The sequence below is a fragment of the Leuresthes tenuis genome, unplaced genomic scaffold (genome assembly GCF_036924035.1).
Source record: "Leuresthes tenuis unplaced genomic scaffold, fLeuTen1.0.hap1 SCAF_21, whole genome shotgun sequence".
NCBI classification, from domain to species: Eukaryota; Metazoa; Chordata; class Actinopteri; order Atheriniformes; family Atherinopsidae; genus Leuresthes; species Leuresthes tenuis.
The window spans coordinates 19,029,405-19,047,561 of NW_027325375.1; the positions used below are offsets into that span (position 1 = coordinate 19,029,405).

At 39.6% G+C, this 18,157-nt stretch overlaps 1 protein-coding gene across 3 annotated transcripts in view; it reads left to right on the forward strand.

Moving 5' to 3' along the window:
• The window catches only part of dbn1 (drebrin 1), a 121,829-nt gene that overhangs the window by 81,259 nt on the left and 22,413 nt on the right, over positions 1-18,157 (forward strand). For all 3 annotated transcript variants that reach the window (XM_072375728.1, XM_072375730.1, XM_072375731.1), the window contains exons 2-4: positions 6,819-6,874; positions 11,208-11,320; positions 15,142-15,216. In XM_072375728.1, the coding sequence (XP_072231829.1) occupies positions 6,819-6,874; positions 11,208-11,320; positions 15,142-15,216 (244 nt within the window). The remainder of the gene's footprint in view (positions 1-6,818; positions 6,875-11,207; positions 11,321-15,141; positions 15,217-18,157) is intronic.

The window sequence follows — 18,157 nt, forward strand, 5'->3', positions numbered from 1 at the left end:
AAAGTGACTGCAGCTGTGACTGATCAAGTAGAGACAGATGTGAAAGAGGCCAGGGGAAAAGACCAAGGCGACTGAGGACAACTGGGGGTAATGACAAGAAACAAGAATCTAAACACTGAGGACTGAAAACTAATACACAAAAAACCATGGACATGACACATGAAATATCCTCAAGCTCAGTCTGTAACAGCCTTGTTTAATTATTACCCCAATTCCAAAAAAAGTTGGGACGCTGTGCAAAACGCAACTAAAAACAGAAAGAAATGGTTTGCAAACCTCATGAGCAAAGATTTTTTTAAATAACAGAACATAGAAAGACATGTGAAATGTTACTGTTTATCTTTAACTTGAACGGAGCAATGCATCTCAAATGTTGAGTGACCAGAATAATGTTCGGCGAGTTTACCAAACAGCCACCAGCCCACAGTGAAGAGCAGATCAAAGAAAAGCTGTAACACCGCCTCCAGTTCACATCACTACAGTGATTCTTCTGCACATCAAAGGCAGCGTGGGCACATGCAAACATACGCACACACATATTCATTTAGTAAGTCTATACACTGCACAGTGTGTTGCATAGGTGCTCGTTTAGGTCATCATCCAGCGAAGGCTGTTCTTTGTGATTTGCATACATTTTTACCTGTGTTTATATTTAAAGCCTGTGTGTGTTTGAGACACTTTTTCTTTACAGTTCAAATCGGCTTTGAAAATGAGAAAAAAAATCGTTGACTTGCTTATATGTGGTGCCTCTGCTGCTTCACTTGGATGGGAAGCGAGCAGGAGAGTCTGCAGATTTGTCGTGGTTGCATAGTTATACAGCTGGCCTTATCTTTGCTCAGAACAATACCACCAATAGACGTGTAAAATCCCCAAAAATCTTCTCAGGTTAATTTGTTGTTATAGATTAACTCAAATCACAGCTTTGCTCACTAATTTAACAAGTCAAGCTGATAGTAAGGAACCCTCTACTGCACCACAGGGCAAATGTCTATGAATGGTTTGGTGCATCTATGAAACGCTTTTGTTTAAGTTTGTTCCACCAGTGGTTGTGTGGTGTTTGAAACTCTCTTTTGTATATTTAGATTTTTCTGCGGAGGATCACAGTCCAGGAAAGCTTTAAAAATGAACTTTACTTGACTTTATTTTGAATGAGATCTTTAAATTCTGGCCGGTGATGATAAAATCCAAAAGGCTTCTTTTCAAAGTTTCAAACTGTGCTTGTGAATGAGGCTTAATGTTTTCACAGAGTAAGCTCATGTTCTTCTTCTGCCACTTCGACATCAAGCTGACGCTGAAGCAGTTTTTTTTTTATCGTTCTCTTGAAATAAGCCGACTCAATACTATAGTGGCCCCTGTTTTTTTAAATATCGTGGTCAGAAAGCTGCAGCTGCTCTGGTTGGTCACTGTCGTCCTTCCTCTAACTCTTGTCAGAAGCTGTTCTTAGATATAAACCAGCAAAGACCTGGTGCTCGTTTTAAACCAGTTTCCCTTCTGTGCTCTTTCTGATTATGGGTTAACCTGAGTATAATCATGTTTGATGATGAGGAAAAGTAGTTGTGACTTTTACCAAGATGTTTTCAAGTTTTCCTTTGCTTGAAACCAACTAAACCATAACCATGACATCATCTCATCAAATCAAAGTGACAGGCAAACAAGGTCACGTCAGAATACACTCTGGAGAACCTTTTTACTTGAAGGAGTATAAAATGCACATCTTGCTTGTGTTTGGACACGTAAACACTCTGCAGACATTGTTGAATTCTCTGCCCTGGCTGGCCACATTATGAAAACTTGGCTTTTATCTACTTGTTCGTTGTTATAAAATAAGGAAAGGGCAGTCTGTCCTTCACATTATCATTTGAAGAAGAAATGAAATGTGCGACACTCAGATTTGTCCTGATTGTACTCACGGAGACTGAGACACCTCACTGATGAAGATGTTCTGGATTGAATTTGATTAGTTGATTAACTGAGACCTCTTCAGTCTTTAGTCATTCATCTCATCTTTCATCCTCCTGCTGTCTGTCTGCTCTTCCTCTCTTTTCTCTTCTTTCACTTCCTCCTTGACATTTTCTCCACTTTTCTTCTCTTTTCTTGTCCCCCTCATCCTATCTCATCACCACCCCACCCTCTCTTTTTTCTCTTCTTTCCTCTCATCTTCCTCCTCCCTCAGCTGTGCTCACAAACACACAGAGAGCTGTTTCTAGGTCACGAGTACTTTATATGAATAATAAACAGCTGTCTGCTTTTAAGAGAATTATTTATAGAGTCAGACTCACTCATTCTCGATCTCTGCCTCGATCTTAAACACTCCCTTCTTTTATTTCTTATCCTCTTTGTTCCCATGCCTACTGTCTTTATTATCCATCATCTTTTCATTTCCTATCTTCAACCTCACTGTTTCTGCCTGTGGGAGTTTAGTTTTTTCTTTATACTGTAGTACACAACCTCCTATACCCGCTTAATCCGTTGGTCGGGTCGCGGGGGGCTGGAGCCTATAAGTTAAATAATATATGTTACTTTATTGTGTGATCAGCTGTAATCTCAAGGAGGTGGAGTTTATGATAATACAAAAGAGAAATATTTGCCTTTTTAGCAGCCTACTTTAGTTTCCTCATGTCTGCAGCATGGTGGGCTAATTTTACTGAAAATAGCTGCTTGCTGTGCTGTCCGAGGTGAATGAAAACATGAAAAGTTTTAAGATGTAACAACCCAAGCAAACTAAAAGAAGCTTTGATGCTCAGAGGAAATGTGCAATTTGCAAATAACTACTCTCATGGCATCTCATCATTTGGCCCTGAACAGTGATTAAAGCATCTATGTGATGTTGATTTAGCACAGTCATCATTTCTATCAACTCACACTTAAATGAAAAAGTACAAGATAAAATGGAGGCAGCATAGAGTTGTTATACGCCATATTTTGATATAAAAGAAGTCTTATATACGTCTTTACAAACTGAAAGAACATTATTTTCCAAATAGAAAAACTGATGAAAAACAAACTCTCAAGTCTCCTGAGATTAGCGATTATAGATTTTAAATTCTCATCAGCATGAGATCTTTAAAGGTTTTGAAGGGGTGGTTTTCAATCAGGTTTCAGGCTTAAAACGATACCCTTGATCCTCAGTTTTATCTTGCAAGGCGTCTCTGCAGCTTCTCACACAATAAACCTACACGTTTTATTTGCTGTACTCTAAAATGAACATGTCAGGCAAATCTCATGACAAAGAAAAACACCCACATCCATCCATTTATTCTGCTCGCTTGCTCTACCTGTCATTCCCATCAGATGATCCCACAGTTTCACCACCAATCTTACCTTGTCTCTGAGATATCCACATGAATGAAAGAATGCCAACTTCAACCAAATCTCTCTAAAACCCAGCAAAACAGTCCATCTGAACAATATCAACACTCTACTCTTTGTTTTATAGGATCTCAAGGTGTAGTCTGGGAGGGGAAGATGTCTGGTTTGGGAACCTCAGGGTTGCAACTTTTTGCAGATGATGTGGTCTCTTTAAGCCATGATTTTCTGCACACACAGGAGCAGTTGACGCTGCAATATGAAGGGGCTCGAATGAGAGTCAACCCTTCCAAATCTGAGGTCTTTGTTGACCGGAAGAGTTGAAATGCTCCCTCTGGGTATCTCGGGTCATGAGTGATGATTGTGATTGCATGGAAAGAAGGACAGACAGATTGGGGTTTCGTCAGAAGTAATGAGGGCACTATTCTGGTCCATTATGGTGAAAAGGGAACTGAGTCGTATGCAGAAGCTTTTTATTTTTTTGGGTTCTTATAGATTCCAACCTTCACCTCTGGTTATAAGATTTGGGTAGTGACCAAAAGATTACAGATACAAGCAGCTGAAAATTAGTTTCCTTCACTGGGTGTCTGGGATCAGCCTGAAAATGGACATGGTCAATGGACAGTGGAAGGACTATATAATCCCTCTGCCCTGGGAAAGCCTCAGGATAGCCCAGGCCTCTTTGACCTGACCAGAAAAAAATGGATGGACGGATGAATATCTCATCTTCATCTGTCTCCCCGAAGCCTGGAGAACCATGAAGTCCTGATTAATGATCGGTTGTCTTCCTCTGGCTATGTGCCTTGTCTCAGGCTTTATGTCGCTCAGTATGCTGACCAATTGTAAATGATTTAGATGACCATTGTAACAGCAAACACATTTTCTGGAGAACTTACTGGGTGATTTTACAAAAGAATTTTAAAAACCCACTTGATTAACCTCAAAGGAAACAAAGAAGTGAGGGTGAAGTTCAAAGATGAATGGAGGGGAGGGGTTTTTGCTGATGTTATGAGTACACAGGGTGATCATAGAGAGAAAAAGATGTAGAATGCCTCTGTAAGAACAGACAGGATGGAGGTCAGCGAGCTGAGGTCAGCATGAAGTCAGACAGTAGCTAAACTAAAGCAGAAAAAGTGTGTGGTCATGTGGGCTGAGCCTGGCTGGTAATCCCCACCATGCACACACACAAACCAACACAAACACAACACACAGTGTAATACCATAGAGAGGCATAAATCCATCTACAAATCAAACTTTACTGATATAGCACCTGTCATACACATAAGTGCAATCGTGAAAAGTGACAGGCAAGCTGACAGCGCAGCGAAAACAGAAAAACAAATCGAGACTGATGTACATGAGAAAAAAATAGTTACAGCTTTTTAGATAATTTGGTGAAAAACAAAGGTCTTAGTGACATTAAAGGTGCTTGTTTTAGTCTGCTGATATAGATGCAGTTTGTTTTTAGACAGTAGGTGGATGGCATTCGAGAATGTTGCTATCTCCACTTTCACCCCTAGGTGTCAGTAACTGTTAAACATCTTTACTTTAAAAAATATGATGTATAGTTTTAGTTTATAGTCAGTTTTTTTTCAATGATGTTGATCTTTAATAATCTATAATGCACTGCTTTTCAGGTTTGACCCTACATTTTGAACCTTGATAGATTAAAAGGTGATTTCTCTAACCTCAATCCCAGCCTACATTCAATATGTAGATAAATCTCTTTCAGTAGCTGCCCCCTTCTGCTGGATTTTAGATGGGAAGTTACAGTAAACACAACAAATACCTTTTGATTTTGATTTCCTGCTCCAGGTGCAGATTATCAAGAAATGCTTGGACAAGTCAGGTTGAAAAACAAATATCAGTTCTGCCTTGTTTGAATCTTCTTCAGCTTCACATTTCAAATTAATGTATTAAGTGAATTATTCCTTGTGATTTCTGGTAATTCTCACATAGAGCTGGTAATTTAAACTTTCCAAAATCACAGGATGTGGTCTGTAATAGCAAAGGCAATAAAGACAGTGAAGAAAATTAATTCAGCGAGTCTGTAGCAAAGTCAAATGTGTTTGGTTTTAATTGTCCATGAAGTTAATAAGATCAGCTATTTATAACTTCAAGAATATTGTATCTACAGCAGATGAACAGTATCTGAAAGTGATGTCCTTAAGAAAGAGGAAAAATCCAGCAAAGACCTGACATAGAACCTGAGAGATGCATCTGGACCTTCAGCTGATCCATCTACTGTTGACCCAAGCCTCATCAGAAATGGTCTCCATGGAAGGGTGGCTGTCAAGAAGCCATTCTTAAAGGAAGGAAAACAGGGAGAAAGGGCTGAGGTATGCCAAATGACATAAGAAGTGGACTGAAAATCAGTGGCAACAGGTCTTATGGAGGGATGAATCCTCCCCAGAGCCCAGACCTCAACATTACTGAAGCAGTGTGGGATCATCTTGACAGAGAACAGAACTAAAGGCAGCCGACATCCAAAGAAGAGCTTTGGGATGTCCCTAAAGAAGCCTGGAGAACTATTCCTGAATACTACTTAAATAAATGACAGAAAGCTTGTCTAAGAGGGTTCAGACTGTGTTGAAGAATAAAGGTGCTCATATAAAATACTGACAATCAATTTCCTTATAATTGTACAAACTCTGTTTTTGTCTTGTATACTGTATTTATAATTATGTTTGAGCATGTTTCAATAAATCAGTGCATATGATTCCTGTTTTCCCTGTAATATATAAAGGAAAAAATGAGTGGCAGTTTGGGATATTTGGATAATACTGTCAAGGCAAAGTCCATATAAAATCCATACACTGTGCAGCCCAATGGGACAGTGCTTCATGGTAAAAACTGTGACATCTCTGAAAGCGACAAAGCTCCAGCCTTGTTGCGTTGTTGGAGCAAGTTAATTTTGATCTGCAGATTTACGGATATTCCACTTGGGAAGTTGCAACAGTTTCAATCTGGACATGTAGGCTAAACTGTAATCTCTGTCTCCAGCATTTGACCTCAGTTCAGAGGTGTGATGCATACATGAGGAGGTGTGTGTTTCACTTGCTGCTGCTGTGTTTGTGAGAGTGTGTGCTGTTTTGTTTTGCACAGTTCACTCTTTTACACCTAAATGTGAGGACATTTTGTGTCTTCTTCTAAGGCTGTGGTTGTCAGGTTGACGCTGAGGGGTCAAACATGTCAGTACATTTCCGTTCTTTATGTGTTTGTTTGTGCGTTCTCAGGATTAGTGCACTGAAAGTGTTGGTGCTTTTCTAATCCAAGCGGATTATTCGGTTTGATTAATTGATCAAACCGAATAATCTGCTTAACTCCAGTACACACACATACACACCCACACACATCTTGACGGGATGCAGCAGGCATCCTGATGAGGTTCGTCCCTCTTGTGTTGACTGGACTCCCTCCAGCTGATTACCTCACATGATTCTTTCAAGCTGTATTGTTACTTAGGACGAATCTTTGCGTAATTAACAAACTCCTCTTTGTGTTTTCCACAGGGCCTTGTACACATATGAGGATGACAGTAATGACTTGACACTGGCATCATCTGGAGGTAGGTGTTTCCCTCACTTTTATTTCCCTTCAGGTAAAAAAACATTCAGATAATTTCGTAATGTCATATCTGCTGTGACTCCCACAGGTGGAATATATTACCGTTATAATTTTCATTTTGTAATAAAAATGCGCTGCCTGCGGATGTTTTCGGCGTCATCAGAGTGATTGTGAATCTGATGAGTGCTGCAGGTTCTGCTGCTGCTTCGGGGATAAAAGCGATCATGTTCTTCTTCTGCTGATTGTTACAGAGCCGTCAGAGGCGGACTCGTCATCACTGCTGTTAATGATGCACCAAACGATCATTATAGATTAATGATTCTCCAGTATAGTTGATTAACACACACACAGACAGATGCTGTGTCTTCCTCCAGACTGTAATGTTGCCATTGTATCATGGTATGCTATGTGTGAATTTCTACACATGAATTAGCAAATGTACATATGGAGTAAATGCTTAAACACCACAGGGAAGATAACACACTTCCTGATTGTTGCAGCCAAGTTAATCATGATTGTAAATATAAGGGCATAGTTTCTGCATTTATTGCACTGACTGCAATGAAAACAGCTTTCAAAAACTTAATTCTGTAATTTATTAACTGCTCTGAGTCTTTATTTAAAATAATAATTTGATGCAGCAACACACTGAAAAACTGTAATAGAGAAAGACAGAAAAACTTGTAGAATAGATAAGTAACATTGTTCTGGAAGATTCTCCAATCAGCAGATTACCTAGTGACAGGTGAGGGTGTCAGGATTGGGTATAAAATGAGCATCCACCAAAGGTTTAGTCTTTCCAAAAGGAAATATTTATTAGTGTAAGATTACCAAGAACTTTGGTCTTTCAACATCTCCATAGCAGAATATTGTGAAAAGATTCAGGGAGACTGAAATCTCAGAGTGTAAAGGCCAAGGACAGGAACCACTGTTGGATGACCTTGGCAGAACTGCAGGAGAAACCATCAGGCCACCATGATCAATAAAGCCACATGGGCTCAGGAGGAGCTTGGAAAACCATTTTCATTCAACACAGTACACAGCTGCATCCAGAAATGTAACCTGAACCTATATTACACAAGGAGGAAGCCATATATCAACTGCAGAAACATGAGCTCATCTCAGATGGACAGAAAGACAGTGGAAGCTTGTTCTGTGGTCAGATGAGTCCATGTTTTGTAGAAACAAAACTGACATCTGTTTCTACAAAAATCAGACTGTTATCAGAGAAAGGTGCAAAAACCAGCATCTGTGATGGTATGGGGGTGCTGATGAGCTGTACCGAGGCTCAAAAATTGATTTTGACAAGAGGAGTTGAGAGAATCTAACACTTTGTCTCCGCTTTTGATGACAAATTTTGTTCACACTTCAGTCTGAGTCACCATCAGTTTGGTGATATCCTTGAAATGATAATACATTATCACAAAGAATAAACTTCAAAGGCCCTTATTACCACCAAATTCCACTTGGAAGTGTGTGAAAAATAATTGGACATTTTTGGCCTTTCTTAATATTAATTGAAAGTTTAATTAGCGGTAGCATTAAGCCAAGAGTGTTCCCCACACCATAAAGTAGATTCTATAAAAGCGGTGGTAAGAAAACAAAGTACATGGCTTGTATTTGATTTGTTTTTACTATAGATTATCTGAATGATAATAAAAACAGTGTGAAGCACAACGCTTTAGGACAGCTAGGAAGAGAATATGATGCCAACTGTATTTTGATTGTTAATTTTCCTTTTTACTGTTTATCAAATTGATCTCAAAGTTTTCTGTGTGATATTGTTTGTTATTGTGGTTGTCATCATTGTTGTGGTGTGTGACTCCATCATCCACTTGAACTGGAACATTTACAACCATGTTTTTTTTAAGTTACCATTGTTGGTGTGGATGGCCCTTCACTCTGTGGCTCTAGTTTAGTCATCAACGCAGAAGTCCTGGTTTTAAAAACAAACAAAGAAAATGGTTCTCTGTCACTGCTGCTGCCGAGGTGCAGAATGAAGAGCTACTTCTGCCCGACAAGCCCTACAACAACCATAAAAACCTATTAAAGCGTTCCAGCAGCAGGAGATATGCACAGAAAAACACTCGAGAATCCCAGCTGAAAACTAATGAATCCATTTATCAGGGGAGGATTTTTTTTTTGTGAAGGTTTTGTCGAGTTCAGAGGCAAAAACATAAGTAGTAATCATAACTGGGCTTTAATATAAATCAAGTAAGCACCATCTTGCCAGCAGTGGTCATGGTTTCCATCAAGCGTGCAACTTTTCCTCAGAGACTTGAATATTTCAGCACGTAAACCTCAAATGTATCTACCCACCACCTCAGATGAGAGCCAATGGACCACAGTCGTGTTTTGGGTTGTGTACAAAAGTGGGTGTGGACAGGATCATAATCTGAGGCATGAAGCTAACAGCCCAGAAAACCACTTCATATTTATGCACTGTGCTGCCGTCTGACTCTGCTGAAAGTACAAAGAAAAAAGAAGTGTTATGGAAATCAATTAGAAAATATACAGTACTGTGCAAATGTCCTGATCCATTAAATAGGTACAGCAGCTGATTGAACAATTTGCAAACATAAAAGTAAATACAGTATATGAGACAAAACCAGAGCTTGTACATTTCGAAGCAGGTTGAAAGTCAACATTTGTTCTGAGCAGCTTTATTTTTCGACACAGTCTGAACCCTCTTAGACAAGCTTTCTGTCATTTCTTTAAGTAGTTTTCAGGAATAGTTCTCCAGTAGAATCTCTCAGGTCCTGTGTCAAGTCTTTGATGGATTTTTTCCTCTTTCTTAAGGACATCTCTTTCAGATACTTTTCATCTGCTGTAGATCGTTTTTTTAGGCCTGACACTTCATCTTTTGTCCTCCACTTGTCCAGTTTCCTCAAATGTTTTAAGGACACACTGCACACCATGCTGAGATAAGTTTTCAGCTATTTTTTTATAGATGCAACTAAAGAAATGGAAACAAATGATGTGTCCTTGTGACATGCTGCTAGAGTGCCTAAAAGTACAATTTAAAACTGGTTATTTGCTATGTTGTCTGTTATGTGTAGAGACAACACTGAAAAAGCACATGCCTCTGAAAATATCCAGGTACAAAAACTGAAAATGGAGCGAATGTCCAAAGAAAACCTTTGAAAGACATTCAGAAAGCTCAGAAAGACATTCAGAGAACTATTGCTCAAGACCACTTTAAAAGATTATAAGAAAGTCTGGCTGCTTGGAAGGAAACAGAAAGAAATGAGTTCAGTACAGAGACAATCAGAAGAGGAGGACACACTCACCCAAACCTCAAATCATTAGCAATGCATATGCAGCTGAAACATATAGTCAGGATCAGAACAAAACTCTAAAATTAGAGGCGGGTGGTTTGACTGCAGAGGTTCGACCATTGGCTGACATTTCAGTCCCATTCTCTTGGTTTCCAGCTGAGCCAGTAGCTGATGCAGCCAGATGCTGGTTAGACACATGAGTAGTTGTCTTCTCATTTCCCACTCCTGACCTACTGGCACCTGTTTATCTTGGGCCATATCAGAAACTGACTTGAGCATGAATGCAGCCACCACCGCTTCCCATCTGGCTGAAGTTTGTCTCTTTGATTGCACCATGATCAACCAGACAGAAATATCCAACAAACAAACCATCTGTAGGGGAATATTCATTTTCAGCCACTGTTGATTATCATTTAGACTCCAGTTTGAGTGAATTTCCTGACCTCGACTTTTTCCAAAGTTGTTATGAAATTACAGAAATAAAAGTAGAAGCTTAAGAAGAAACTTTGATGCCAAATATTATTCAAACTTTATCATCTCTCCCTCTGAATTTCTTTAAACTTGTGCATGATTTCTTCAAAATGTCTCCCGTTTAAGTTTAGCTTATTATTTAAATCAACTTTGTACATTAAATTGTTCCCATTTCACATAAACTGACATCGCTATCAGTCCTTTAAAGGGCCTTTTCCTTTTCTTAAAACAGAATAACTGTCATAACTGTCTGAGTCTGAATCATTTAGGACTTCCTGCTGCAGTGGTTGTTTATCAGTTTGTTTTGTGAATCAAGTGTTCAGACTGTTTAACCTTTTTCAAATTTTCTTGTGTTGTCCATTTCAAACGGTCAGTATTAAGTGAATTAAAGGTGTAACTATTGTCATGAAAGCGGACTGATGGGTTTCATGTATTTGAAATTGAACGTATGGGATAGAATGGGAAAATGAAGGTGGAGGTGGCTGGGTGGCACAGCTTGGAGGGCACTCCAACTGAAACCTGGGAAGCCAGACGTGGCTGCCGCTGTACTGCTGCAGTGATGACGTCTCTTGCTCTTTGCTGCAGGAGGCGGTCTGGCAGAGATCACGCTGACCTTTGACAACGGCTCGGTGATGTACGGCTTCTGCAGCCTGAAGGAACCCGCCGCCGCTCTGCCACGATACATCCTCATCAACTGGGTGAGTCGCTGGGTCAGGTGTAGAGGGGAGCAGAGGACATAAATTAGGCACCAAACACACGAAAATGTCCTTCACTTCATTAGAAGGGGAATTTCACAGTTCATCTGACGGAGACTTGTTGATGTTAATGACCTGAAACTAGGTTCATTTTTACAGCTGCAGCCTCAGCAGCAGCTTTGTCAGCTTATTAATGGACTTATTTTTAAAGAAAGCCATCAGCACGCTAATTGGAGGAAGTGATAGACTTGCTAATTTTTTTAATGGGAAACTAATGCTTTTCAAACATTTTCTAGGAACTCTGGTCTTTTAAGGGCCTTTCCTCTAATTTCTCCCCTTTCCATGAAGCAGAAGCTAATTGAAGTTCCAGGAACATGACCTGGAAATTTATTAAACATTCCTATTGGCCCAGCGTTTTATGTCCATCATTCTGTTTCAGACATTTCACGTTCGATATCCACCATAGTTCATGAAATCAGCAACATGAAAGTCGTACCGCCGGAATAGTTAGTTATTGTTTGAATTTGGATGTTGTGTTTTCAGTCGTTTGTGGGGTTGTTTATTGGCGGTTATTTCCTGAGGCACAAATTAAAGAACCTACAACCTATAGAAATGTGTAACATGAACAGATTCTGACCGAATACAACTGAAACAAACTTGGCCAAGACCAAGACCTTTTACACTTTAACTGACTTAATTTCCCAAATGGACGGTGGAAAAGCGAAAGACCCAGGGCTAAATTTACCCTTGAGCTCCTTGTCCCTTGTCCCAAGTCCCTTAGTGATGACCTTTTGGGTGCTGTTTTGGAGCCAGAGATTTTTGAGTCTGCACCTAGTGGTCATCGTGGTAAAGTATTTTCTGGCAGACCCAGTGAGTGGATCCATCTTTTATGATTCCTTCCAGCGGAACAGAGAAATCACAGTTTCAGATAGCCAAGAAGGAAATTTAATCTGGAACACCCAGAAAAAGTGGAGAACCTTGCCGTAACTTACAGGTTGTTTGAAATTTGAAGAAGCTTATTATTCTCTTTTATTTGATATTAATGCAAACTTAGAAATGAGACAGTGATTAAGCGACTGTCTCTTAGGCACATAGATAGCAGCTTTGCTCGTGACTTTGTCGGGAAGGATGTTTATTTTTTCCAGGAGTTAAAAATGGAAGAGAAAATGTTTTCTGTTCATCAGAGTCCACGTGAAGGAGAACAAATCGCATGTTGTGTCAACAGCTTTCTCAACAGGCGCTGATTTTTCATAATCAGACAGCACCATGAGGAGTTCTCAGCTGGATGCTGTGAAAACTAAAGACTTGTTACCTCCCTGTAATTGGGCCACAGAGGGAGGAAAAAATATAATATATATAATATTAAATATATAAATATATAATAACAGTCATGTGAAAAAGAAAGTACAGTACACAGTTCTTAAATTTTTAAGATTCTACCTCAAGGACATGATTTATAAAAAAAAACGTCCGGTGCTTACCAGATTTTTAAAATTACATGAATTCGGCCTCAAATGAACAAAGTGTCATTATTTATTGAACAAAACTGAGACAAAACACTGAAGCGGTATATGAAAAACTAAGTGAACCATCAGAAGCACAAGTTTCGTCAGTTTGCTGTTCTGAAGCATTCAGGTGTGTGTTAACATAATGCCAAGGAGGAAAGACATCAGCAGATATCTTAGAGAAGCAGTTGTTGCTGCTCATCAGTCTAGGAAGGGTTATAAGGCCATCTTCAAACTTTTTTCAGCATTATACAGAGAGAAAGATTATTCACAAGTGGAAAACATTCAATACAGCTGTCAACCTTCCCAGGAGTGGACGTCCCAGCAAGTTCACCCCAAGGTCAAAAACCCAAGAGCTACATCTCAGACTCTACAGGCCTCAGTTAGCATGTGAAATGTTAATGTTCATGACAGCACAATGAGAAAAAGACTGAACAAGTATGGCTTGTTTGGAAGGGTTGCAGGAGAAAGCCTCTTCTCTCTAAAAAGAACATGGCAGCACAGCTTAGGTTTGTAAAGTTACATCTGAACAAAGCACAAGACTTCTGGAACAATGTCCTTTGGACAGACCAGACCAAAGTGGAGATGTTTGGTCATAATGCACAGCAGCACGTTTGGAGAAAACCAAACACAGCATATCAGCACAAACACCTCATACCAGCTGTCAAGCACGGTGGTGGAGGGCTGATGATGTGGGCTTGTTCTGCAGCCACAGGACCTGGACACCTTGCAGTCACTGAGTCCACCATGAACTCCTCTGTATACCAAAGTATTCTAGAGTCAAATGTGAGGCCATCTGTCTGACAGCTAAAGCTTGGCTAAAACTTGGTCATCAACAGGACAATGATCCTAAAAACAGCAGCAAATCTACAACAGAATGTCAGAAAAAGAAAAGAAACAAGGTGTTGCAATGGTCCAGTCAAAGTCCAGATCTCAATCTGACTGAACTGCTGTGGTGGGACCTGAAGAGAGCTGTGCATAAACCAATGCTGCAAACCCCAATGAGCTGAAGCAACGCTGGAAAGAAGAATGGGCCAAAATTCCTCCACAACTGACTGATAACGTCAAACAGAAAACCATAACTTCAACTTATTGCTGCTAAAGGGGGATCTACAAGCTGTTGGGTGATGTGGTTCACTTAGTTTTTCACACACTGTGTTTTGTCTCAGTTTTTATTCAATAAATAATTACACATATGTAATATGTCATCACATGGTTATATTCAACTGAATCTGACACCTGATAAGGGCCACAAGAGTTTTTGCATGATGTCATGGTAAATAAAATCTTAGAGCTGAGTGAGTGTACTTTCTGTTTCATGACTGTAACTGAGAAGGGCAAATTATGCACTATTTAATTCATGTAAAACTGAAATATAGCAGGAAGAAATGAATAATTTGTGATGTTGAGCTCATTTGTTCACAGCAAGAGTCTGCAACGATTTGTGTGTTAAGAACATTTGAACACAGCCTGACTCCTTCTGAGAGCCTCAAGATGAATGTTTTACTTTCTGAAACGAACAACAGCAGGGGCTTCCTGAGGGAAGGCATAATGACCAAGTGCAGAGGGATGTAGAAAGAAAGAGAGCTTATGTTTAATTGCTGCCTGGATTTTGAGCTTAATTTTTCCCAGGACCAGAGGTGACTGGAAAAAGAGGGGGGGGATCTGTGCACGGATCTGTTCCTGTTTCAGAGAGACTGACAGGAAGACATTTGGTGGTTAAATGAGGCTGGGAGCAGAGCCATCAGAGTCTATCTGAATGTAACATAGCAACGTTAACAGCCAAAAGAGCACCAGACTGTGGCAAACTGGGCCAAAATTGGCCAAAGTGGGCCAAAACATGTCCAAAACAAGAGAATAACACTTCCTAAAATACACTGCCGAAACATTCCAGCTGCATTTCTCTCTACATTTGACACTCATAGAAAAACAGATGACATGTAGTTACTGAGAGATAGTTATGAATGCAGATGAGAAGGGGCCGTTTTCCTCTGTAATTGGTGCTTACTGTGTTGGTATTGTGCTGGTTTGAATGAGCTATGATTACTGAAGTACATCCAGCCTGTTATAATACAACTGCTTCAATAACTGAACACTGCCACAACTGAATAAAAGTATCTAATGAGAGCAAAGCTGGGAGGAAACTGCTCCTAAATGTGGTAATTTGGAAGGAAAATAATTAGTGATAATCTGGGTTGTCCCGCTACACTTTTTTTTCCGCCCTCTCTCTTATTCTCTTTTTATGCCTTCATGTTTTTCCACTCTGTCCTTTTTCATCTCGTTTCTGTTGTATAACTTCACTTTTTTTCTCTGTGGCAGGTCGGGGAAGATGTGCCGGATGCCAGGAAGTGTGCCTGTGCCAGCCATGTTGCCACCATCGCAGACTTCTTCCAGGTCAGAATCGCCAACATTCATGAACATCCTACATAAAAACCTAAAAATGACATGTTGCAACAGCCGAGGTCCAAGCAGACTGTGAGCACCAATGGAAGAAATTAGTTTCTCTCTTAAGTAAAAGGTGTTCTACACGTTATGATATCGTATCGTAAGATTCTTCGATACAACTTTATGCCCAGTTTACACTGAAATTCACTATGCCAGCTTTGTCCAAGAGCTAAAAAAAGCACTCACAAATAGATGAATATATGATCTCAACACAAACTTAACCATCTCGCTGAAACATTCTCCAACCTGCCACACAATCACAATCACACTAATGACAGAAACGAGTCATTTAAGATGTGACTGATCAGAAGAGGTGCTATAAGTCACAGGTGCTCATCGTCTTCCTGAGCACAGGGCTTTTGCGACAGTGAACGTGTTTTATTTGTTCGAATGCTTGTCACTTTTACCCCCACTTTCATGGTAAAAGTGACAAGTATAAGGACTGACGCTTCCGAGGTGAAAAAGAACACGACACTCAGATGTGCTGGTATGTTCTGATGATACCTTTTTCTTACAAAACATGAAATACTTAACAGAAAGCTTGTGTTTGAGCTGTTGAAGATTAGATTTGCTTCTTCTCTTTTTTGGCTGGCTTTCATGGTGAAGACGTCTGCTTCGTGTGCACATTGTTGTGGGGGGGCAGGACTCGTCAGCCAGTAATCCAGGAAATGTATATTTTGATACGAGCCGTTATAACCGCGTTGTTTTTCATGCAAGTCATGATGTTTTCCTACCCATAACCATCTAGTTTTTAATCTTGAACTTTAACCAAGTAGCTTGTTCTGTGTACACCAACAACAAAACAGCAAGAGGAAACTTTAATGAATGCAAATCGACATTTCAATGTAAAGATACTGAAAGGCAACAGTGGTCAAGAGGACATTCAATCCTGACTCACTTGTCAGTTAAATGTGTTGTGCCATCCTCCAATCCCTCCACCCTCCGAATGTGGACTTTTTCCCTATTTAATGTGATGCAACATGCTGTCGAAGTGTTACTGTACATTTATTTTCTTGTGCTGTAGTATGAAGAAAAGAGCTAAAATAGTGTCAATCTCTTATTGATCATTCTATTGAAGATCCAACTGAGGCTTATTTATAGAGAATGCAAAGTAGCATTTCAGGAAAGGAAGCTTGTCCAGTTTCTGCTACCGATGCAGTTGTCCCCTGGTTAGAAAATGTGAGCCATAAAGTGAGTTCAACGTTACAGATAAAAGGCAGCTCACAAACAGTTTTTCAATGAATGTGTGAGATTTATGCTAAATGTCAATGTGGTGGGTGGAAATCTGATTTACCGCTAAATCTGGCCCTTTTTTTTGGCTTATTTATTCAAGTAAACCCATAATAGCACATTCAAATACATCCAGTTTTGTGTCTAATTTATGATATGTTAGTCAATAGGTGTTTTTAGTCTCTATGCCATTAATAAATATTAGCTATATTTTCTAAATGGGTGAAGACAATATATTTTTATTCTTTTTACTTGCAGTGCACAGATGTGATTATCATTTTTTCATGCTGAGCAGAAATGAACAGAAATGAGACAAGAATAGAGGCTGGTCTAAGTGTATGTGAATAAAAACATGATCCTGAAGGTCCCTGAATACAAAAGACAGCTTGGGTGGCAGTGGTGTCCTTTGAATATCGGGCATAATAAATCCAGTTACCCATAATTCAGCGCGGCATGACGTCAACTTCTCTTTTGATGTAACAGAACACGATATTATGTAGGACATGGTGACAGAGTTATATATCTTTACCATAGGCCAGTCCAGTTTCATAAGATAAAATGTACATATGTCTGCATAGCAGTGAGATGGTTACATATCCCAAAGCTGTGGTTTTATACAGGGCAGCGTTCGCACGACTGAAATCACTCATGAATATTAGAACATGTAAGCCATAACAAGATATTTTGTAACATGTAAGTCTAATCTTGTACATACTAACATAACCCCTGTACTTTTAATGCCTAATCCTAAATATTGGTTAGAGAGCAGTAGAAAAAGAAAAACAATGCAACGGTATTTTATTTTGTAGAATTTAGAAACAGTTACATCTATGACATTCTACCGTGTTGTGGGGCAACAGGCGAATTTTGGGCCAGAAAAGGACTCAGGATTTTTTTAGCAATATTTTATAAAAAAAAAAAAGCCTCTTTAGATAAATAATTGGTGTCAAAAAGGCAGTCGGTATTTACACTAAAGATCATCGGGGTCCCATCATGTTGAGTTTATTCCACAAAAATAAATAAACCTGGGCCTGCGCCAGGAAACAGACTGAACTTCTTTTTTATGCACACAAGGTTGGGAATAGGCTGTACCCATTTTTCCACACAGAAACTCCCAATTTTCCTGGAAACCAGGGGTGTGATCGCCAGTTGAGTTTTCGTATTGCGGGCTATCAGCCATTGCTGCTCCCTGCGTGCTCAAGCTAACTTCTTTTTTCAAAAAGCTAATTTCTAAAAAGTTCTGAGACATGCGCCCTAGGCCAGATGACATCATAACTATCAAGAAAGTTTTGGCACATGCATATTTGGGTAAGTTATTATGGAAAGCCTTCAACATGCTTTGAGCTCATCCTGCTGTCTGAGTAGTTTTTTAGGCCTGGTGTCTCTCCCACTACTCTCCAGGAATTCATTCTGTAGTATTTTGATAACTTTATTTCACATTATGTTGTCCTTTACATAATCAGTCACACCAGATTTATTTCAAACTTAGCTATTAGTTTGTAACACTTCATAACTATAGAGTGACTTTAAAGTCTCACTTTGTTTCTCCTTCAACAGTATCTGATCTGATCATAAAGATACTGGAAGAAAGCCTGAACCCTACAGCTTTCCTCATGTAGAAATCTCCCAAATCAGGAGGTCGTCGTGTCCCAAGTTTAAT